This window comes from Hemicordylus capensis, chromosome 1, assembly GCF_027244095.1.
Source record: "Hemicordylus capensis ecotype Gifberg chromosome 1, rHemCap1.1.pri, whole genome shotgun sequence".
Taxonomy (NCBI): Eukaryota; Metazoa; Chordata; class Lepidosauria; order Squamata; family Cordylidae; genus Hemicordylus; species Hemicordylus capensis.
The window spans coordinates 144,003,800-144,027,354 of NC_069657.1; the positions used below are offsets into that span (position 1 = coordinate 144,003,800).

Here is a 23,555-nt window from a genome sequence, read left to right on the forward strand (position 1 = left end):
CCTGAGGCTTAGGAACACACTTCCTGCTGAAATAAGAGCTTCCCCATCTTACAACTTTTTAAAAGGCAGTCATTTGTTCACCCAGGTTTTTAATTAGATATTGTTTTAATTGTGTTTTTAATAGTTTTAACTTTTTAAATTTTAATTGTTGTAATATTTTAATCTTTTTATCTGTTGTTTTTATTGTTTTGTTGTAAACCACCCAGAGACTTCGGTTTTGGGTGGTATACAAATGTGTTAAATAAATAAGTGCTGTCAAGTCAGTGGCGACTCTTAGCGACCACATAGATTCCCTCCAGGATGGTCTGTCCTCAGCTTGGCCTTTAAAGTCTCTCAGTTTAGTGTAGTGCATTTATTTATTTATTTATTTATTTAAGCACATAAGAACAGCCCTGCTGGATCAGGCCCAAGGCCCATCTAGTCCACCATCCTGTTTCACACAGTGGCCCACCAGATGCCGCTGGAAGCCACAGGCAGGAGTTGAGGGCATGCCCTCTCTCCTGCTGTTACTCCCCTACAACTGGGAGTAACAGCAACAGCAGGAGGGAGAAACAGCAATTTATTTAATATAAGATATGAAATATATATTTATATATTATAATATATATATTATTTATTTAATATAATATATTAAATAAATAAATGAATGCACCACTTAATATATCTCAGTGGTGCATTCATTTATTAATATCCATCATGCAAAAAGAAAGAAAAAAGTTTAAAAAATAATCAATAAACGGGACAGTTACCCTACAGGGACAAGGCTTTGCCCTGCTATTTAGCTCCATAGATTTTCATAGTTCCATAGATTTTCATGTAAGTTGTCACTGAGTTCAAACGATTGCCTTTCCTTCTTGTTGTCTCTGTTGCCCCAAGCACAAAATATGATTATAAAGTAAGGTGTGCCGTGGCCCCAAGGAAAGGGGCTTCCGGGCAGGTTTGAGCGGAGGAATCGTCAGGCCGTAGCACTCGTGGGCGGGGTCATGGCTGAACATTAATCACTCGCTCGCAACGCTTGTGGCTGTGGGAAAAAGGAGCGGGGGGTGGGGCCGACTGCAGGTCTTGTTTTAAAGGCCTGCTTATCAACCACGAAAAGAGAAAGCGAAAAAGAATCATATCTTTATTTGCACGTTCTGAAAGTGTGCATACTTTAAAAAAAACACCAAATCACAGTTTAAGCTATTTGTGGTTTTAGGGTGGGGGCGTTAACAAGGAATACAGACCCCCCCCCGCCGAAATTGCGGAGAAGCGGGGCGAAGAGGAGGAGCCTCTTCATAACCTCGCCCCTCTGCCGAGATGGTAAACTAGCTTTTTTCTTAATAAAGTGGATGGAACGGATTCTTGTAAAATGAATCCTGAAGCCTTCCCACCAAGCCCGCCCTCTTCGGCATGGCTGCTGTCCCCGTGAATGTGATACGTGGGGTTGGGTGTCTCCATATTTGCATGTCCTGATGAATATGTATCACAGTGGGCGTGGCGAACCGGGCCTTGCCTTGAACGTCATGAATACGCACCTCGGTAAGGCCGTGGATTTCCAAGCCCGGTAAGGTGCCCTTGCGTTAGCCCCCGGGACTGGGAAGCACGGCAGAGTTCCCTTCGCCTCGTCCCAACCGGTCAGTGGAGCTCGGGTTAGCAGCGGAAAACCCTGGGGCTCCCAGGGGCGTTGGGCGGGAGTGAGACTGGGCGAGGGGGATTGGATGAGGCGGTGGGAGGTGTCGAGGAGAAGAGCAGGAGGTAGCTGTGCAAAGAGGGAGGGATGTAGAGAAGGCATTGGAGCCCCCTCCCCCCCGCCAGCCCTGGGGAAGGCCCTTAGGGGGTGGAAGGCTGAGAACCCAAAGATCGTTAGCTGTGGGAGCATTTTTTAAAAAGTGTGGGGGGTGGTGGGGCATTGGAAGGGTCAATTGTGGTTTCTGCAGAGATTGCAACGGGCCTTGTTCAGAGGAGATCCGGCTGTAGAGAAGATAGGGATGGGGCGGAGGGATTGTCTCCGTGGGATGGCCAATTAGTACCATATGGTACGTACACATGCTAAGAATAGAGTTTGTGCGTCCTCTGTGCTTTGTGGGGCTGTCATGTGCCTTGACTATTTGCTGAATTCAGGAATCGGGCATTACTAGTCAGGACTGCTTCCCTGCTTGCGCGTTTCTTCCATTTGGCATCAGTGCCCCCTTCTTTGTAAACTCTCCACTTAGTGCTTTCTCAGCCTGGTCTCCACCCCCTTCTGGCTGGAGCTATCCTCTGCAACACTGCCTTGTACCACTCCCTCTCTTTCTTGGCTGGGATTCCATGTACACTCAACTTAGAATACTTCCCTTTAAATCTTGCTAAACACCAATTACTGAAGTCAGGCTCTATGACCCTGGAATATTCTCTTTGACCTACCCTTGTGCCTAGCCTCTTCTCTTCCAGCAAAAAACAGTACAGTATCTCTTGCCTGGTGGCTCCTTGTCTGCTTTTGCATTCCTGTCTTGCTCGTGAAAACTCTGGTCAGTCATCTTAGTTTCCTTATTTTCCCCCTTTAAATTTGTCAGTGACACCTTCTCCCCCTGCCATGATTAAACTGTGACCTTATTGATATGTCCCTTTAGCCAGGAGACAGATTGTTTGAATATGGGTGCTTCTAGGGAGCAAAAAGGAAAGCATTTTTATTTGTTTTGCAGAAGCTATAAAGGCCTAGCCTGATTCAGTGCTAGTTGTGCAATATGTCGTTCCTACATGATGAATCAACTTTCTTCAGGAGGGATAGCTAGGCAGTAGAAAACTTCACCCACTCTTTTGTGCTGCCACCAAGGGAACATCGCCTGCCCACCCTTTTTATCTTAAAACATCCTGTGCCATCATAGCTACTTATATGCTCTGTGGAGGGAAAGTCTATTTTGCCTTAAAGTCTAGGGGATTTGCTGCAGAGGTGAAGGGGGGAAGATACTAAGTCAATTTATCCCCCCCAGCATCACAAGCAGTGTATTTGTGCAAGTCATGAAAGGTTGTGGATATTACTAGTTTGCTTTTTTTTAAAGTGCAGTTGGAAAACACTTAATCTTCTTCACCACCTCTGTAATATTGATACAAAGCAAAAAAAAAAAAAAGTGAACAGAGGTGCACCTAGGTTACTTTGGAGCCTGGACCTATAGGCCTTTGGAACCAACCTCCCCCCCTGCAAATTAAGCATCATCATAGTCTGCTGGGTGACCACACCACCTGGGACAGACTAAAGAGGATTTGGGGGCCCCCAGGGGCTGTGGAGGTCCTGGACTTCAGCCCCCAAGTCCAGGGGTAAGAGCACCTCTGAAAGTGAATGTGAGAGAGATTAGAGTAACCCTCTTGCTACTCAACCCTGCCCCTATAAAGTGGCCTTGTCAATTTCACCTACATTTGTTCCTTGGAACTGTAATGTTCTCCCTACATTTTCAACTCCAGGAATGTCACTGATGAGGAATGGTATTTTAAAACAAATAATGGATGCTGCTTGGGAAATGAGGAGAGACTTATACACCTCATAAGCTACATCTCCAAATCAGGTGAGACAATAGCTCTTCCTCAGTTTGCACCTGAAAGCTCTGTGCTACGTTTGCAATGGAAGCTTCAAAAAATTGCTATAGACTAGAATTTTTAAGAATGGGCGTGGCACTGGCCAGGGGTGGTGTGGAGGAATGGGAATGCAGCAGTTTGAAAGAAACATCTGGGTTTGGGGGAATAATGCGTAAGCAAATGAAATTTAGAGTGGAGGAAAAAAAGCTAATGTGGAAGCACCCTTACTCTGATGGTGTGTGGCATTGGTGCCCCTTTTTATTCATAGTGCATAGTCCTAAAGGAAGAAAGTAGCATTATTTTTCTTCTTGGTTATGAGTTTGTAAGCAGCATGTTGTTTGTATATGTTGGGAGGATAGGCATGGATACTTGCAACATAAACAAACAAACAACCCAACCATGGTGTAGACAATGTCTAACATGTAGCTTCCTCCTCTTCTCTATTCATTCACTCTGCACAAGAAGCTTTGCAAGAGGATCTGCTGCATATATCCAGCAATGCCCTTTGGATATTCTCTCTCATTTCTACTGCCTTGGCTCTGCTTTTGCACTTGCTGCCTTCTGCATGCACCTTCTGGTGTCTTGAAGTCTGAGGTTTCTGCCTCCCACATTGTCTTTGCCACCCACTCATCACCTGGTCCTTCCCATTATAGTCTCTGAGGGGGTCTCTCAACGTGAGACTTTCCACATTGCAATGCTCTTGGTTCCAACAGAGGAGGATTCTGGTATGAGTCTTCCCACATATATCATGAAGTCCTTGTAGGAGCAAATAGTAGAGTAGTGAATTAAGATTTGTGGGACTTAGTTCAAATATTTATTTAGTTATATTTATACCCTGCCTTTTGACCAAATGGTCTTCAAGCCAGTTTACAATGGATTGCAGTAATAATAATTTTCAAAATGAGCAGAGAGCATTCACATGTATGCAAGTGCATGCATGCACGCACACACACACACACACACATTTTAGCCTTTCTTGGTGTCCTTGGCAAAATCACTTAATAACCAGCTGTGCCACTTCTGATATCCCCCCCCCTTCTTCACTTTCTGAATCTGCCTGCCTTCTCTCTCTTTCACTGCCTCATTCTTAATCTCTGAGAATTGCTTTCCTGTATATCTGTTTCATCATAGTAGCCCAAGGCTCATTGCGGGGGGGGGGGGGGGGAGTATGTGCTTCCTTGAGCTGACAATGTCTAATTCTGTTCTCTGCTTCCTTGAAACAGTGAGCTGCCTTCTTTAGTAATGCATTACTATTAAATTTCAAGTGTGCTTAGGTATGTATGTCCCTTTTCTGTTGGAGACAGCATGACTTCTTAGAAAGTGTCAGGTACTGGTGACTTTTTGCAACAGTGATGCAGTTAGATTTTGCATCTGATAAAGAGGCATGGCATACTTCATGAAGGGGATGATAGTTTGCTGTTTGATGAGCCTTGCAAACTAAACTTTTGACCAAGTGTGAAAGAATGCTCCCCCCAGGGCCTCTTACAAATCAGGTGTGATGTTCCCAAGAGGGAAATTCTACTGTGTGATGCTGAGTTTCATCCTGTTTTGAAGACTCGAGTCAGTTTCTGGCCACATGGTAATTTTTGTCATAATCAGATGCCATTTCTTTTTCTCCACTCACTTTCTAGAAGTCAAACACAGATCAGCTTTTAAAAAAATGTTGTGTATGTTTTCCCAAGGTGCACACTTCCTCTTTGGGGATATCTCCCCGCTGGACAACTTTCCTGCATTTCAGTGTAGGAAAAAGTATATACACATCCAATTTAACAAATGAACATTTGTCTGTTTCTTCACTCATGTATGCAACAAAATGGACATACATACATTTTCTTACAGGGATGTAATATCTGTGTAGAATAAAAATGTTGTTTGGAGGAATCCTAACCATTTTGTATGCTTCCTTGTATCGAACACTGGACTAAAGAAGGCTTCCAGTGATTGTTCTGGTGTCTGTCTATGTTTCTTCTTAGATTGTGAGCCCTTTGCAGACAGGGAGTCATTTTATTTATTTATTATTTTTCTATATAAACCGCTTTGGAAACTTTTGTTGAAAAGTGGTATATAAATATTTGTTGTTGTTGTTGTCTCTCTCAGGATCTCCTCTGCTCTACAGGTTTCTCCAAGTTCACCTCTGAGTTTGGACTGTGTTGTACCGCTGATCTGTTGTCACTAGTTCTGAGTTTAAGTGAGTCTCTTTGGTGTTCCATATTTCACTGTGGGATAGAACTCTGCTGATTTAATAGGTTTGGATGGAGTTCTATTGGATGCATATGATTTTGGTTTTTGGCTTTCCAATAATTATTATTTGCTCAGCAGTCCTCTTTCTCTTCTGCTCCTCCCCAATAAATGAACTGCATCCATCTCTATAACCGGGCCAATACATACTGAATTCTGGATTAGCAATCCTTTCAGGAAAGAGAGTTTGTGTGTGGGGAGAATAATATGGGATAGAAGAGGTGTTTAATGATGATGGCCTTGTCAGTTAAGCTTTTGGTAGGTTGAAACATTAGTAAATGGTGTCAGAGTGGAAGGGCTGTGTGGGAAAAGTTAGGATAAGGACTAAGACAAGTGAATATATGGGGGACAGCTGTGCACATAAGAACAGCCCTGCTGGATCAGGCCAAAGGCCCATCTAGTCCAGCATCCTGTTTCACACAGTGGCCTACCAGATGCCACTGGAAGTGTATAGGCAGGAGTTGAGGGCATGCCCTCTCTCCTGCTGTTACTCCCCTGCAATTGGCATTCAGAGGCATCTTGCCTCTGAGGCTGGAGGTGGCCTATCGCTTTCAGACTAGTAGCCATTGATAGACCTCTTTCTAGCCTAAGGGTATAGGTTAGGTAAAAATCAGGGCTAGGTTGTTTGTATATGCAGTGGAGGCTAGGCTTAAAGTTAGTGGTCAAAACTATGACACATGTGGTTTGTAAACTAGCAGGATGAGGGACCTGAGCAGAAAAAGGACTGGCTTTTTGCCTTTGGATCTCCTTCATAAAGCCTTGGAAGGAGACTCTTTCTGTCCTAGCTACTTCAGTCTAATGCAGACTGCAGATTTGTGATCTGGTGGCTGTGCCTTAATTTCAGCCTTTTGTCTATTGTGCCAGCTCTTTCCCTCATACTGAGAAGGAATTATTGGTAGGCACTTCTGCTTCATCTTAGGGTTCACTTCTGTTCCTCAGTGTTTGAACTGGCTGTCATCCTGCTAGCAATCTCTGGGACATATGTTCTCTGCAACAAAGATGCTGGTTGTCTCTCTTCTTTGCTAGGGTTTGGCCCTCTCCTGAAATCTAGTGGGAGGCCGTTGCCGTGGTGATGGGAGCAGGCCCCAGCTTTACCTCATTGAATTCCAGTGGCTGTGCCAAGCGATTGAGAAATCGGGAGGGGGGAGGTACTCCAGATGTTTACTCCCTGCCCTGTGTATCCGGGTCGGGAGCACACACAGCTGGGATGGGATTGAGCAGAAACTCTCTGACTGCTCAAAAGGGTGGGAAAGCAGGGAAGGAGCAGGGAGGAACTTGGAAAGTAAAGGGGGATTCTGACTGGAGAAGCAGCAAAATGGGAGTGTTATGGCGAAGTGACAGGAACACCCAAGAAATGAGGCAGCATAAAAGTGAGAGGCAGATTTGATGTGAGAAGGAAATATAGCAAGCTGGCAGGGAAGAAGAGGGTGTGACAGAGGTGGAGCAGAGCGAGGCAGTAGCTTAGGCTAGGAAGCCACAGCTTTATGGGTTTGGGTTTCTCATCCTTCAGTTTGAGTCATGGCCTGGATGCTTCTGGGAGACTTGCTCTCTTCATCTTTGTCCCATCCTGCCCTGGGAGTGGCTTAACATAGCGTGGTGAATGTGTGATGGAGAGAAATGTCCCTATGTTCAACATATTTTCTGGTGGTAAGGATCCAGCTGAATGAAACAATGGGAAACTTGCATTCCGTGGAGTTGGCGCTTGTGGTCTGAGTATGGATAGGAAGTTTTGGTTATCTCTACAGATCTGTGCAAACTGCCTAAACTCCTGTTTCTGTATCCTAGGGCCTGGGATATGTTAAGTTCAGAGTCCCAGTCTGGTGATGTCATGGACTCTAAGCAGCAGTCATTGTGCTCCCCATTTCCCTGCACGGCTACCAATGGCCGTAGAGGACCCAAACAGCCATCAAGCAGCCCTGAGACAGGTAAGTTTTGGGATGGCAGCCTTTGACTGCAGAAACATTATTGCTGAGGTGATAGTTGCAGCGTGTAAATATGAGGCAGGTTGATATAAAGTTTCATCTAAACAAGAGCTAAGCTTAGCACTAAGCAGAATTGCAGCTCTTATTGGATTGTATCACTTAAGGTTGCAGGGGAGACAGCCACTGTTCCCTCTAAGATGTGCGCTTGCTCTCAAGTTTTTGGATGTCCGCCCAGTTCATTTTAGATCCCACTCAGGTTGAATCAGGAAGGCTCCATTCTGAATGCAGGTGTGCACACACTGCCTTGATACTGCCACCCAGAACAAAGCTCATTCCGTACAGAGATTAAACAAATTAGAGGGACCACTGGAGACAGCATGTTTGAATGTTCCCTGGTGAGTTTTTGAAACGATCCAAACGTCTTAGCACATGGAAAGCTAGCATGTCAAGGAGAATGCCACAATATAATTTCCTTCCTTCACACACTAACTTGTTTATGAGCATGAAGGATTCTTTTTGAAGTGTAGGGGATTCAGACATAGTTTCCCCACAACTGAGGTAGGCAATACAGCAAGAGTTACACCATATGTTCTTGCTGATCATGTAATTTAGATCCTGCTGCCTGTCCCAAGAACACTGCAATATATGTGCAAAGGCTTCTTGGTTGTAATTCTTACCATCTTCTGAAAATTATCAGTTTTGATGGACTAAAGACCATCCAGCCTGACCTGGACTTTTAGGATGTTGCATGCAGTCTACTCTGCCTCAGTTAGCAAATCAGAATTTGTTGCAAGGTGTATTTAAAGGTATGTGAGGTTATTCCTACTAGTGAATAACTAATAATCTATCCCATGCTCATGAGGTTTTGATTTTGGACACACTTTCAATAAGTGCAAAAAGCCACTTAATGAAACTGTATGATTGCAGCCTAGAGTACTGGGTTATATGATTAGCAGCCTAGAAATGGCACCCTGATATGCTACTGCTTTGAAACCATTTTTAGGGCTTTTTTCTTTTTCACTGCATGATCCCAGCCAATCCAAGATTATGTCATGTCATTTAGGCAGAGGGCAAATGAAGGCCTCCCATTGCCCTTTCTCTTGGTGCATTTCTGTTGTCCAGGTAATGATCCATGTATTGCTGTACTCTTGATTTCATTACTTGCCAGCACAGTGGGGTAAAATACTTTCCTTGCCTAGCTCTAGTTGTGTGTGACTAGAATGTGGACAGAGATTCACATTCAGATGTGCATCCCATTGAAAGTAACACAGGATTGCATGGATTATTCTGGTTACCTTAGCAATAAGGAGTTGTGCAGGCTTCTCCCCAACACCACACCTTTCCACAGACAGTTTTGTACTCTTTGAGAAAAAAGTGGGTGTGAGAAACTGAAAAAGGAAAGGGAATATGTTGATGGAACTTGTCTACCCCACATTTTGGTTCAGCACTAGTTATATAGCTATTTAATGAAAATAAACCACTGATATTTAAAATGTACACACCCTATCTATCTATCTATCTGTCTGTCTAATTCTCTTAAATGTACCCATTGCTAATATCATGAGAAGCAGCTCTCGTGAGAGTTCGGAGAGCTGCCGAAACAAAATGGTGGCAGCCAGCCGGTGGGCCCAGGAGTTAATGGCGGCGGCCGGCTGGGAAAACAACTGTGGTGTTGGTGGGCAGGCAGAGAAGGTAGGGGAGGGTGGGTGGCTGGAGGGAGGGCGGCCGGCTGGCTGAAAAGCAGCTGGCCAGAAAGCAGAAAGCCTGGGCAGGTGCGGGGGGAGAAGAAGCGGACTGGCCAGCTCGCCGGCTAGAAAGTGCGGGGGGGGGGGCTCCAAGAAGTGGGGGCGGGGGAAGTGGGCCGGCTGGCCGGAATGCAGGGGAGGGGTGCACCAAGAAGCGGGGGGGGGGGGGAGAAGAAGCAGTGGGCCAACTGGAAATCGGGGTGGTGGTGGTTGGCGGGGTGACCCACTAGCCAGAAATCGGTGGGGGGTAAGAAGCGGAGGAGAGCAGAAGAAGTGGGCTGCCTGGCCGGCCAGAAAGCTGTGGTGGGTGGGGTGGGGAGAAAAAGGCAGCGTTGGGTGGGTGGGCCGGCTGGAGGTGCAGCTGCTCTGTGCCCTGCCCAGCTAGTTGCTTTTATTTGATGTGGTGCCTAAGCACAGATTGGTGTAACCTGTGAACGAGTTCCTGATGTTGAAGGGGATTGAGGATTCTGCCCATCCAGAACCAAAATAAGCCATAAAAACCAAAATGTGGTGGTGGTACTGGTGGGGAGAGGCATTAGGCACTGGTTTGCAGTTTCTCCCTTGAAAAATTGTTTAGAGATAATATTGCTCTCAAAGATCATTTCAGTTGTGTGTTTGTGCTTAATAGTATCTTCTTCTCTTGAATCTTGTTTACTGTACATTGTTTGCTGTACATTGAGGTTGAACTCTGCTTGAAAAACCTTTTTTTCCCATTTCCTCAGGGGCTACCCGCCCAAAGCCACCTGTGAAACCCAAGCCCTGTGTGCTGCCAAAGCCAGTGATGCCAGTGAAGGCTGCTCTTGGACTGCGTCCGGCCCTCTCTGAAGTGCCCTCTGCTGAAAAGATCAATTTGTTGGCTGGGCCCAAGCCATATAGCAGTGGAGCAGGCAATGCTGTTAAGCGGCTTTCTTTTAGTCTAAAGTGCCCCTCAAGAGAAACTAACAATGGGAAAGAGGCTTCACCTCCCTTCTCCACTGCAGCCAAACCATCTGGAGATGGTGGAGGAGCTGGGCCAGCAAAGAATTCAAGTGCTAGGGAGGAGTGTGGGGAATCCTCCAGTGTGCACAAGGGAAGTGTTCCCTTTAAAGTGAAGCCTGTGCCAGTAGTCACCAAGCTAGAGCGTTTTCCTGGGACCACAGTGGAGGAGATCTTGGCCAAGATAGAGAAGCCCAACAAGGAGGGGCTGACCAGCCCTGACAGGCCTCGACTGGTCCGATCTTTCTTCAGCCAGGACGGTGGCACAGCTGTTCACTTGGGGCCTAAGGGCTATGCTCCATTCCGGAGATGTTCCAGTGGAGGAGAAGGGGGAGAAACTGAGTTGGAGAGTCCCCTGCACATGGGTTCTCATGAAACTGAAGAGAGCAGATGGTTGAGAAACAAGGAGGAAACTACAAGCTCAAATGGTCAACATGTGACTGAATCTGAGCAACTTGCAAGATCAACAGAGAAAGATTTAGATTTCCTCTGTAGGGACAGGTGAGATTCAAATGGTCACAACAGGAAGGACATTCTGGGTAATTGTGGAAGGCTGGCTTTGTAGTGCATCACAGAGTGCATTCTAATGTTATAAGCAGAAGCGGGATCCACATCCCACAACAACTCTATTAGCCTTTGAATGCCAGGGAAAGTAAAAGTAGTGCACTTAATTACCAGCAGGTTGCCTTAAAGACACATTTCCCCCCCTATACTCGGCACTAGTGAGCTAGAATTAGCCCTGTAATTAAGAGGGTGCAGTCCTGGACACACTTACTTGGGAATCAGTCCCATTCAACTCAGTGGGACTTATTCTGGATAAAAGTAATTTAGCGTTAGGCTGCCTATCTCAAATTTGTAGGCTTTGAAAATCCCCAATAACTTTATATTCTAGCATACCACTGTGGGTGGCAATTGTCTGATCTTCTTTGCAGTCAAGCAGTTGATGAGATGGAGGAAATGACCTTGCATGAATTGTGTTGGTGATGCTTCAGCCTCGAGAGCAATTGGATTGAGTGTACATGACTATCTGGGAAGCCCCCCACCTTTAAAAAAAAGATTTTCAATGTGTGGGGATGAACCCCTTTTGTGTGAGATACCACACAGTTCCTTGAAGGAATGGTTGTTTTCAGTGATGACCAGTCCCATTTTCTGCTAGTAATGTGTCTTTTTCTTAGCAGCTCCAGTCAACGTAGCATGAGCTGTGATGGAGGTCAGCCTGGACATAGCAGTCCACAGTCTCCCCCTGGCGTGAGTTATCTGCAGCACGGCAATTCCTCCACTGGGCTCTCTCCTTCCTGGCTTTCCTCTGTCTCAGGGGTATCTGCCACCTCTTTCCTTCTGGGCTCCCTCTCTGTAGGGTGCGTGTCTCCTTTTCTTTCTCAACTAATACTTCTCTTCAAGAAGAGATTGGTAATCCAAGAAATCAGTGCACTGTCAGGCACTGCTGCTGGGTTTCCAAGGCCAAGCTTGTCCCTTTTTCAGTCACAGGGTAAGCCACCAGGGTTGTAAAAATCCCTGGCGCTCGCTTACCTAGGTGCTTTGATGCTGGTGCTTAGGTTTTTGAAATAGTCAACCCCGGTTAGGATGGTTAGCATAACAACTTGACATTGGCTCTTGGGAGATCTGCATTTTCCCATTATGCTGAACAACTTAGCATACTGTCACTTAGTATAGTTTGTGGGCTACCATAACTGTTTCTCCCCCCCCTTTTTTTTTTGCGGGAGGGGAGGGATTATGTGTAGAAAAGAAATTACAGATAGATCCATGTCTCTTCAGACTTTTGAAGAACAAAACCTGGCCTTGTCTAATTGGCTTGTGAGAGCCTAGCCTAGGCTTGAAGACTAATGCAGACTCCTGGGCCCTTAGCTGGAGGGGAGGGTGCAGCCGTGATCAATGCATACAACTCTGTGCTCTCTTGGGTATGTGTGAGGCAATTCCTGACTGTGCTGGGCTTGTGGCCAAATCCACTGGGAGGGAAGGTAGAGCACCCTCTTGCTTTCGGTGGGTGACGGTAATGATTAACTCCCTTTGCCACACCCGAGGAAGGAGGGGGTGAAGAAAGCCATCAGCCTGCTGGGTGTGACCCACCCACCTACCTTGGCTTTGTTTTCCCTTCCTAGTAGGCCTGGTTGGAAAAGTCTGCTTTCTTCAGCTTCTCTTTTTCCCTTCCTCCTCTCTGCATTTCATTTCTTTCTGGCTTTCACAATTGGGGAAACAGGGCAACATTTGTGGGGAGGGTCTTATGGGATGATGTCAGGAATTTTGTGGCAGAAGCAGAACTTCCAAAGGGAAGTGGGAACAGGCTCTGAGGTTCTCCTGGGTGAGCTCTAGAAATGGGGAGATTCTCACCACAGGATGATTCAGGGGAAGGGCACAGGATCTGGGGAGTCATCCTCTATTCCAAATAACAGCTTTGGGATCTGAGGGGTTAGGAGTGAAAGTTCAGGATCTAATTGAAATGCTTGGAAAAGTTCCAGGGAGGGAGGAATTGGTTAACCCGTTCTTCCCTTGTCTTTGCAGGTCTTTGTCCCCCAGACCTATCAGCCCCTTGCTAAGCTTTCTTCTGGCGTAACACCTGGGTCCCCGGATGGCCCTACTCAACCGGCCCAGCCCCCAGGGGCCCCATATCTTCCAGCAGATGTCCCCAGCACCAAAGCACATCTTCCACCAGGCTCTCCTGATGCACCTTCTGAATCCCTTAGATCTCCTGTCCTGGTCTCTCTTGATCTTGCCCAGACTCCAGGTTCCCCTGTGGCCTTTTTGGCCCCTTGCCCCCCAGGATCTCCCTGTACTTCCATTACAACTTCCCCAGGACACTCCTCATTTCCACGTCCCAGCCCTGCTGCAAGGAAGCCTAAGGTCTGCCCTTTCTCTGGGCCATCTGCCAATTTGGCCCATGCTGCTCCTACTGAGCACAACCTGGAGCTTTCCAGTTGTCTCCTGGGAGTTTCTGAATCCCCTGGTTCCCCAAGCACTCTTTCTGAGTACCTTCTTGGTTCTGATCAGCCTCCTGGCTCTCCTTCTCACACACAGGACTCCCCTTTACTCTCCAGGGATCAAGATCCCATCAAGAACCACTCGCAGATATTCCCTCCTGAAGACAAGGGCCTCCAGCTTGTCTTCCTACAGCGCGCCTCGGAAGGAGTGATGCAGCCACGAGGCAAAAAAGTTGTCAGGGAGGAGTTGGGTGGGTCCTTGGCTGTCCTGCCAAAGGGTGGGGACCATCCATTAGAACAGAATACTGGGGGAGAGTCCAGCTGGAGCCTGTCACAGTCCTTTGAATGGTCATTCCATGACCGGACTCGGGAGTGGGGTGGAAGGAGACTGGGATCTCCACCCAGGTCTCCCATTAAGGAGGCTGAGGATACAGAGTTGAGTGGAGAGAGCACCAGCCCCAAAGTGGCTGAGGAGAGCCCATCTATCTCCTATGAGGAGAGAGGTTCAGAGGGACTGAGCAGACAAGGAGAGGAGGGCGAGTCTAATGGGAACTCTGGTTTCCTCGGGGATTCTAGCAATTTCCTTAGCAGTGGGAAGAAGGTTGAGGAGCAGCCAGAGACCCCATCAACCCTTGGGATGTCTGCACCTGGAGGTCCCTCTAGCCCTCAACTAAAGGGCCCGATAGTGGCAACAGAGGCTAGTCTTCAAGAGCATGATGGCTTACTGCCTTTTGTCCCAACCCATGAGGAGGGGGCTCTAAGGGCAATGGAGCCGTTGCCAAGCATAGAGCAGGCTGCCCCTCCTGCACAGCCTTGCATCTTGTTCTTGGAGGATGCGCAGATGCAGATAGCTGCTTCCTGCCAGGAGGGCAATGGTGCTCTGGGTATGGCAAAGGAAGGCAAGATGGGGGATGCTGACTCCCTGAGGGAGGTGGAGATTGAGCCTGTTCCTGGTTCATGCTGGCTGGATGAACTGCTGGCATCTCCTCCACCCAGCGCTGAAGACACTAAGAGGAGGGGCACACCCAAGTCGGAAAATCCCACAGGACCAGAGGTAAAGGAACTTGCTGTAGGTATGGGAATGTTTGGTTGAGGCCAACAAAAGGTGGGTAAAGGTGTTTCTAGGGCCTAGTGTGGAAGGAGTTGAATTGATACAAGCATGGCTAGGTGGGTGTGCATTCCTGCCTGGTTGGATAACAGAGACTGGGCTTGTCTCGGGGAGGGCGGGTCTTGGTTTTTAAGTAATCTGCAAAGCAGTTAAACAGGTTGGATGGCTATGGAGCGTGCAAGAGAGCAGGCTGAGCCAAAAGGTTCTGCCACATGCGATAATTCTCCTGCCTTTCCCAAAGTGATTGCTTTCCTTTCCATCCCAAATCCCGCCTGCCTGTGCTCAGTGCTATGCCTGTCTGTTGTATTGGACCTCTTGACCAGCAAGAAGCTGTGGCATACTCAGACTAAGAATAAACCGGTCTGGTTGGCCTTTGTAGGTATTTACATTAGAGTACTGGGCTTTATGCAGTAACTGATGTACATATCTAGAGTTGACTGCTCTTGGGACCAGGTATTAATCCCTTGTGAGATGGTTATACAGGTAGTGCTCCTGATAGCTCAGCTGCTGTGTGTTTCTGAGAACTGTGCTATGAACTATCATTTTCTAATAGCTGATTTCCTTTCCCTTTTAGTCACATTAGCAACTTTAAAAATAAAAATTATTTCCATCTACCTTGTCCACTGCCAGCAGGTCAAAACTTACACAATATTTTATTAATGTATAATAAATAAAACATTGTTTAGGTGTAGTAATAATTTAAAAAAAACCCCAACATTAATGAATAGGAGCAGATTTCATGCTACAGTATCCTAAAAAGGGCAGCACTGCAGTACAGGAAAATGAGCAAACCCACATGTTAGATAATCTATTCTATCCTTAAATGTGTGCAACTTGCCACATCTGTATACAGTGAGACACAACTTTCCAGTCCATATGCACATGTCTAATTACACACATGTAGGATCATTGCACATGATGGACATATAGGTCTGGAACACATTTCTGCATGAAGAGTTTTCAGTATACTTGTACTAACTAGGCAAAGAGGCACCTTTTTAATAGTAGTAGCTCTCATATTTGGCAGGGTGACAGCAACTGTCCTTGATCAGCCGATTACAGCATCTCTCCAGGGATGTCTCCTGTATGTATGTGGCTTTTTGCAACAGGAAACCATTTCCTCATATCGTTTGATTTGTAAGCGGTATTGAGAACTTTTGTTGAAAAGTGATGTATAAATATTTTTAATAGAGGGAGACTGTAATTTGAGGAGTGGAATGTCTCTTAGAAGAATAGATGATGCAAGTTAAGTGAACTAATTTAGGTTGATTTATTTGTAATTTTTGTGTGTACTTGATGATGCTTTGCATTTCAGTTTTCCTTAGCTTTCCCCTTTAATGTCTTTCCCATGTTGATGGGGAGCAGGGAGGAGGAGGAACATCTCTACTGAACTCAATTTCCCCTAAATTTCTCTCCCTTTTTTCCTCCCCCTCCCCCCACAACCATGTGCCTTTTCTTTTATTAGGATCTCCTTGGATGGTCAAAGAAAGATCTTTGTGTTGAGTTTGGCATTGTAGGGGCCAGTCAGTCTGAAACCTTTGGCATGGGTTGGTCTGATGCTTCTGGTGTTGTCAAGGCACAGTGGCCTGTTGAGACAGAACAGGATCGAGAATTTGGCATTGGCAAGCCGGACTGGCCGAGTTCATATGCTGTTGGTGATGCCAACAGGCAGGATATGGAATTTAGTGCCAGCCAACAAGACTGGACCAGAGGGGTACAATTGCCGGACAATTCCAACTCGGGGCAAAAAGAGTGGCTCTCTGGCTATGGCAGCAGCTGTGCTGGCCAGCAAATCCAGGAATCTGATTGGAGCAGCCAGTATGACATTGACACTGCTGAAAGTCAGGACAGACAGCCCTACGCGAGGAAGCCAGGCTGGCCCAAACTCTGCAGTACTGATGATGTTGATCAAGGGAGCAGTGAGTTTGCAGCTGAAAAAACAGATTGGAGCAGTCAGTTTCATGTTGGTCCTGCTGAAAAGACTGATTGGCCTAGCAAATACAGTGTGGAAGATATCAGTTGTCCAGAATTTGAGGTCAAGACTAAGTCAACAGAGGAGTCTAACAAATATAGTACTGCCAGCTCCCAGGATACACAGTTTAGTATTGTGCATTCAGAGGAGCCTGATGATTGCAGTGCCAAGGAAGATGACACACTCAGGACCAGGCAGTTAGACTGCCCAAGTGAATCCAGTGCTAGCGGCAGTGCCAACCAAGTGCCAACAGGGCTCAGTGCTCAGCAGTTTGAGCAACCTAGTGAATATAGTGCCATCAAATCTCCAGTTAACCAGCAGCAACCCCGACCTAATACATATGGTTTTGGTGATGTCAGCTGCAAAGAATCTGAACCGAGCATCAAACAGTCTGATTGGCTCAGCAGATATGACTTGGGGGTTGCCCACCACCAGGATGATGAGTTCAGTGCTGAGAAACCAGATGGAGCCAGTGAATATGATGATAGCCAAACAGATTGGGCAAGAGAGCCAGGTACTGGAAACAGAGGCAGCAGCACCAAATTTGAGACTGGTGATCTGGAGTTCTTTGCTCTGAAGCCAGTCTGGACTGATGAATACAGCCTCAGTGAAACCAAGGCACAAGACAGTGACTTCCCTGCTAGTACAAGAGCCTGGGCCAAAAACATTGGTGTCTCAGGAACTGAACTGAAAAACCAGTTTGGTACTACAGGAAATGATCAAGCTGGTAGCTTTGGCTCATTGGGTTTGCCAGGTCTAAACATGACAATAGATTTGGTGGAGACACCTGGCAGTCTGCTAGATCAGGCTGGAGACTTAAGAACTGTGGTCATGGATGAGCCCAGAGGAGTTGGAGAGGGGCAGCCAGATTGGACTCAGGATCTTGGCCTCGGAGGCATGGATCTCTCCAATGACTCGAAGTTTAGGAGCCCAGATGCTTCTAGGAAACCTACAGAGAAACAGCCTGATTGGTTCCCTCCCTTGGGCTCGGAAAGCTTGTCTGCCATGTCAGATACAAGGCCTTTGAATCCAGAGGAGTCCAGAGAACCAGGTGTGGGGCAGGCAGATTTGCCCTACAGACCTGATATTGAAAGTATGGATGCATCTAATTTGAGTCCCAGAGGTTTGGATGGTGCTATGGAAGCAGACCTATTGCAGGTGGACTGGACTGGCAAAAGTGGACTGGAGCATAAGGACTACAGCTATTGCTTTGAAGCACCTGGCTTGGATGGTAATGAGATGCAGCACCCAGGAGGAAGTGAAGATTTGGGAGAGAGGTAAGGTATCTTCTATAAAGGTAGGAAGGAAGGGCTGAGTGAATGTAACATGGCAGAGGAGCTGAAGTATTAATTTTGCCCTCATCCATTCAGTCAGGTCTTTGATTGAATTATGAACCTTTTTTATAATTAATAATGGAGCAGTTGCCCACCCTGCTAATCTGCTTGCCTGTATTTCCTCCTCTCCCTCAAGCTGACCTCTTGTTGGTATGGGCAGCTGCCATAGTGGTACTCTGTGTCTCTAATGCAGAACTGATGAGCCAGCTCTTGCAACTTTCTGTTAAGCTGGATAGCATTGAGGGAGCCAGGATAGTGAGCAACCAAAATACTGCACTATAGAAACACAGGCCAGGATTAAGACTCTCTTAAAATAATACTTTTAAAAAAGCTCTCTTTTTGCCATAAAGCCAATAGGACTGAGGAAGCCAGGGTGACTGCCTCCCATCCAGGAGAGAGAAGGATTGTCTTATAATACATATATATGTGTTCTGCATATCTCTTTCTCTGTGTGTGCAGAGGCCACAGCTGCAGTAGTTGTAGTATGTCACTGTGTTCCACGGCTCTTTCCCATTTGATTGAGACAGATGGCATATGCAGTAGTCAGTGTATACTGCTACATGTTCCTGGCTGGCGAAACAGCAGTGCATTGTGGCTGCAGCAGACTGGATACATGGGTGGCAATTGTGGGGCTGCACCTGGTAGCCTGGAGGTATATTTTTACTTACCCTAGGTGACCAGACAAGTGCTTAAATTCAAAGCTGCTGCTTATCTTTTTTCTCTATGAGCTATCTCCTTTGCTCCTGTGTGGTCAGTTACTCATCCGTTACAGTGTCTCTTCCTGGGTAACTGCCATGTTCAGTGGGGTGGAGAACAAGGAGACTGATTCTCTTCTGAATTGCATCTAGTGTTTGGATTTCAATTCACTGTCCTGCTTCAGCAATGTCCTGTACCAGCAGGTCCCATGTAAACCACAGCACCAGCACACTCATTGAGTCTGCTCTGAAGTTGTTGCCTCCAGTTAAGCTCTTGTACCCCTTTGAGATGAGTGCAGGCTGAATAGCAGGATCTAGAATTCCATTTCCTGTACTATGTCCTGTAGAATTCCCCCCAATCCTTGCATAACCTTTCCTGCCATTGCATATCTAGGTCTTCTATCCCAACATTGGCTTTTTAATGACTAATATTTCTTTTTAGCAATGGTATTTTAGACATGCTGTTAAAAAAATCATCTCTGTGGAAACTGGAAAAATGTGTGCTTCATTCATCTTGCTGCTGTCCTAGCAGTTCATACCACCACCAGGGATTCATACAGGACCTTCACAATCCATTCAACTGAGCTGCAAATTAGAATATTACTTCCAGAACTAATTCCTTATCAGTGGATATGTTTGTTTGATTCCATTTTGAGAACGTGAAGCCTTTTAGCCCGAGATCTTCTGCAACTGTGACCCCCTCTCGGCCTGAGGGGAATAAGCAGCCATGGCAGTGACGGCAGCGAGGAAGGGCCTGGCCAACCACTGCTGCTCCTGTGGGGAGGAGCAGGAGCAGGGCTTGGGGGAGGGTGGGGAGGTCTCTGGGGATAGGGGGCTGCAGCTTGGCCAATAGGTGCCTGCAACACTGCAGCTGTGTCCAAGTGTGTGAGGGGTATGGAGTAAAGTGATGGCGGAGTGACCAAGAGGGGTGAGGGGGATGGAAGCAACAGGATGGAGGAGGAGGAGCAGGAGTGTGGCTCAGGAGTAGTGGTGTGCATGGTTTGGTCCGGAGGCCATTGGCAAGGCCTCCGGACCGGTCCGGATACCCCACGGTTCGGTTTGGAAGGGTGGGGGGAGTTTCTCTTTAAGGGGGTGGTGGTAGTACTTACCCCCCTGCCGCTCTTCCCCCTCTGGCGCTGGTGGTTTCCAAAACGTTCTTGGGGCGGCAGAGTTCCTCCCTGCCCCCCCTGCCCCCGTCGTTGTCCTTGTTAGCGTAAAAGTAGACAGAGCTGGTGGCGCGCATTCGCCCTTTGTGGCGCACGCGCTTGTCCTTGTTGCTGGCGTGCGCGCGCAGCGTGACATATGCAGCGTGTGCGCCAGCGGCGGGGACGAGCAAGCGTGCCGCAAAGGGCGCATGCGCGCCACCAGCTCTGTCTACTTTTACGCTAGCAAGGACAACGATGGGGGCAGGGGTGGCAGGGAGGAACTCTGCCGCCCCAAGAACGTTTTGGAAACCGCCAGTGCTGGAGGGGGAAGAGCGGCGGGGGGGGGAGGGGGTTAAGTACTACCACCCCCCCTTAAAGAGAAACTCCCCCCCGTGCCAAACCGCAGGGTATCCAGACCATGCACACCCCTACTCAGGAGAGGGTGGAGAGATCTCTGAGGTGAGTGGGGCTGTGGCAGGAGGTGAGGGGAACAATCAAGTACTAGTGTGCAAATGCTCTGTGTGGGTTAAGCTACTTCTAAAGTATTGCTCATAGCACCACAGTAACCTCTTCTGGCCACTAGAGGCATGATGAGATGTTCATAGGTCTTTCTTGGTCAGTTAAGACTTGTTTAGAATTGTTGTTGAATGCTAATGCGTGTGTCTGTGTGTGTGGTTCATAAATTGTTCCCTTTGCTAAGCAGAGTCCACCCTGGTTGCATAAGAATGGGACACTACATGTGTGAGCACTGTAAGATATTTCCCTCAGGGCATGGAGCTGCTCTGGGAAGAGCAAAAGGTTCCAAGTTCTCTCCCTGGCATCTCCAAGATAGGGCTGAGGGAGATTCCTGCCTGCAACCTTGGAGAAGCTGCTGTCAGTTTGTGTAGACAGTACTGAGCTAGATGGACCAATGGTATGTTTTGGTATATGGCAGCTTCCTATGTGATGTTTAGCTTCTTAATACATCTTTATTTGTGTTTTGAACTCTACTTGATTACTCCAAATAATCTCTTGGGCTAAATTTCTTTACCACCAGAGCATATTCTGCTGTGTGAGGGTTTTAATGTTTCTCCGCACATCCCTCAACATTTATTTCAGGTTGAATAGACCTCCAAAACTTTGCACAGCCCTATCATGTAGTCCTTTGTACCCAACAAGCGTTGATGCTCACAGAGATTGATGGCTGCTGTAGAAAGAGGGCAACGAAGACAGAGGGCCTCTAAGAAAGGCCACACACTACCAGTTTTAAAGATGTGAGTTCTACCCAAGGATCTTATTCAGATGATGTGCCCTTCGTTACACATCTTGGAGTCTCATTGACTCCCTAGGTGCTGAGTGTCACAGACTGACATATTTCCTCTGGAGAGATACTCTGGCTCTCTTGCTTCAGTTACTCTCTGAGGAGCTCTTTAATTAAGCTGTTAGATTCTCTGACCTTTTTTTGATATGCACTTTGTCTGAATCAGTGTCTGGTTCTATAAATTCCTTTCCAGTTAAGGCTTGGCACAGAAATCGGCCTAAACACTTCTAAGGTTTCAGACATATGTGAGCTACCTGTTTTGTACGAACTTGACATAAGAGGGTGGGGGCTAATCTCGGCCTGGATATGTTGCTTCCTTTCCGTGTCTCTGGCAAAGACTTAATGATTGGTTGTTGCTGGATTTGGATGTTTCTTCCTTAGGGTTGCCACCTGTCCATTTTTCACTCAGGCAGTGAAAGAACTGAAAATGTGTGTTCTGTATTTAGAGTATCTTTTGACCTGGACACTTGGAATTGGCATATGGTTTGTGTTTCCTCTGTCTAGCAGCCACCTAATGGCGCAGCAGGGAAATGCTTGACTAACAAGCAGAAGGTTGCTGATTCAAATCCCCGCTGGTATGTTTCCCAGACTATGGGATACACCTATATCGGGCAGCAGCGATATAGGAAGGTGCTGAAAGGCATCATCTCATACTGCGCGGGAGGAGGCGATGGTAAACCCCTCCTGTATTCTACCAAAGAAAACCACAGAGCTCTGTGGGCGCCAGGAGTTGAAATCAACTTGACTGCACACTTAACCTTTAACCTTAGGACAGGAGTGGAGTCACCATTGAGCGAACAGGTTCAAAGAACCCAGGCCACTGCCCCTCAGGGGCTGTGCTTCATGCCCCAGACACTCCCCCCATGTTGGCGCAGGAGCGTGATTTAGTTCCCAAATGGGGCTGCACAGCCTTGTGTTTGAGCTAAATCGGCCAGCGCTGCATTCACAGCATGCCAGAGCGACTCTCCCTGCCTTTTAAAGGCAGGGAGAGCTGCTCCTGGCTGTGTGCCCTGTTTGGGAGCTAAACCATGCCCCCACGTCTGATGTCAGACACAGGGGGTGGGGCTAGAGGGGCTGAGGCGGCAGCAGAACCCAGGCCTCCGCTGGCCTCCCTCTGCACCTGCTGTAAGGTTAAACTATTGATTGGCCCAAGGTCCTTTAGTGAGCTTCTGATTTGAACCTAGGTCCCTCCAGTCCAAGTCCTTTATATTGTATTTACTGTTTTGTGGAATGCTGAGAACCTGGACGTGTACATGCATGATCACTCTCCTATTTTAAGAACACCTAGCCTTCTGGGTTGCTATGTAACAGGCTGCTTCCAAACAGAGACTTCCTAGTGTGTTAGGTGTCCTGAATCTGTGCACCTGACACCTGCAAGCCATACAGGAGCAAGTCCGTTTGAACTCCTCTTTGAGTTCAAATAAGAAATTGGGAACTAGCAGAATCAGCGTAGGTGGCACAGTCCAGAAAAGTGTCTGTTCTGCAAATCCCTGAACTGATGTTTCTCTTCTTTAGTATATCCCTTCTACATACATGCATTTTTTTCAGCCACAGGGGAAACTGTCTTTTAGGCAAACTTTTAGAAATTTTAAGTGTGGCAAAGTCTCTTGCAGTAGTTGGGGAGTGGTACCTGTGTTCTAACATCTATCCCTTTTCATGGTCCTCATCCCCACCCTCTGTTCATACCTCTGTTTAGCTCTCAGTATTTTATGGACTTCAGTCTTCCTTTATATAGGATATAGGAATCTGAACAAAAGATACCAGCTACTAGGATGAATGCAAAACATATTCTCACACACAAAAATCAATGTGGCAATACATCTGATTTGTATAACTTGGTCTAACCTCAGAAATTAGACTCCTTGAATCACTCAGTTCTGTCTTTCATCTCAGTGTAGCATTCTAGAGTCCCTGACCATATAGATTCTTTCCCATCGACTGTCTAGAATCGGGTTGTGTGTAGAGAACCCTCAAGATCTGGAGCAGGCCTGCACGTCTCATGACACACAAACTGAATGTAGCCCACAGCTATGTTTGGTAGACCATTTGAGTTGTTTAGCTGTTTTGCTGCCTGCCTGAGACTGCAAAAACAGGGAGGTTGCCATGCACCTGGCAGGCTGATGGGCTGTGTTCAGCCTGATGGGTCATAGAGGCAACCTTTGGCTTTAGGTCCTTGTTGCCTGTGATGCAGTCATGCATCACAGTCTCCATGATAATCTTTTAGCTCTTTTGAAATTGTCACATAGCATAGCTTGCATTTTTGTTGGTGCCAAGGACATTGTGTGCGTCTCTCGTCCTGTGTTACCTAATGCAGCCTTGGAATATGAGAGTCCCTGTCTGCATCCTAAAGTGATACAGTGCCAGGAAGGCTACCGGTGGGGGGTGGGTCTTGATTTGTATGATGCGCTTTCTTGAGACACTTGCACTGCTTCTTCATTGATGCTAGATGAAATTCTCCTATCCGGTGTTGTCCACATCTCTGACTTTTCCTTAGTCATGAGTTGCATATGAGCAGTATTCATTTTCCTTTTGACTGTCCAGTCCTGTCCTTTGCACCCTTTCATTTTTCTTTTACTCTGAGAAAAATATTTGGGAAGGAGATCAGATGATATGGTAATGTGGTGGGTGGTGGAATGTTGTTGATGAGAGTAAGTAGA

The 23,555-nt window shown here is 46.9% G+C and overlaps 1 protein-coding gene across 17 annotated transcripts in view; it reads left to right on the forward strand.

Moving 5' to 3' along the window:
* Positions 1–1,022: 1,022 nt before the first annotated feature.
* TNKS1BP1 (tankyrase 1 binding protein 1) overlaps positions 1,023–23,555 on the forward strand; it is a 28,501-nt gene continuing 5,968 nt past the window's right edge. For 4 of the 17 annotated variants that reach the window (XM_053243717.1, XM_053243747.1, XM_053243763.1 and 1 more), the window contains exons 1-6: positions 1,437–1,543; positions 7,552–7,691; positions 10,156–10,909; positions 11,584–11,656; positions 12,929–14,398; positions 15,918–17,701. In XM_053243717.1, the coding sequence (XP_053099692.1) occupies positions 1,452–1,543; positions 7,552–7,691; positions 10,156–10,909; positions 11,584–11,656; positions 12,929–14,398; positions 15,918–17,701 (4,313 nt within the window). In that variant the 5' untranslated portion in view covers positions 1,437–1,451. Of the gene's footprint in view, positions 1,300–1,436; positions 1,629–3,417; positions 3,519–5,625; positions 5,717–6,961; positions 7,137–7,174; positions 7,414–7,551; positions 7,692–10,155; positions 10,910–11,583; positions 11,657–12,928; positions 14,399–15,917; positions 17,702–20,696; positions 23,553–23,555 lie in introns of those variants that run through there. The other 13 variants (XM_053243782.1, XM_053243818.1, XM_053243800.1 and 10 more) reach the window with 13 other exon arrangements.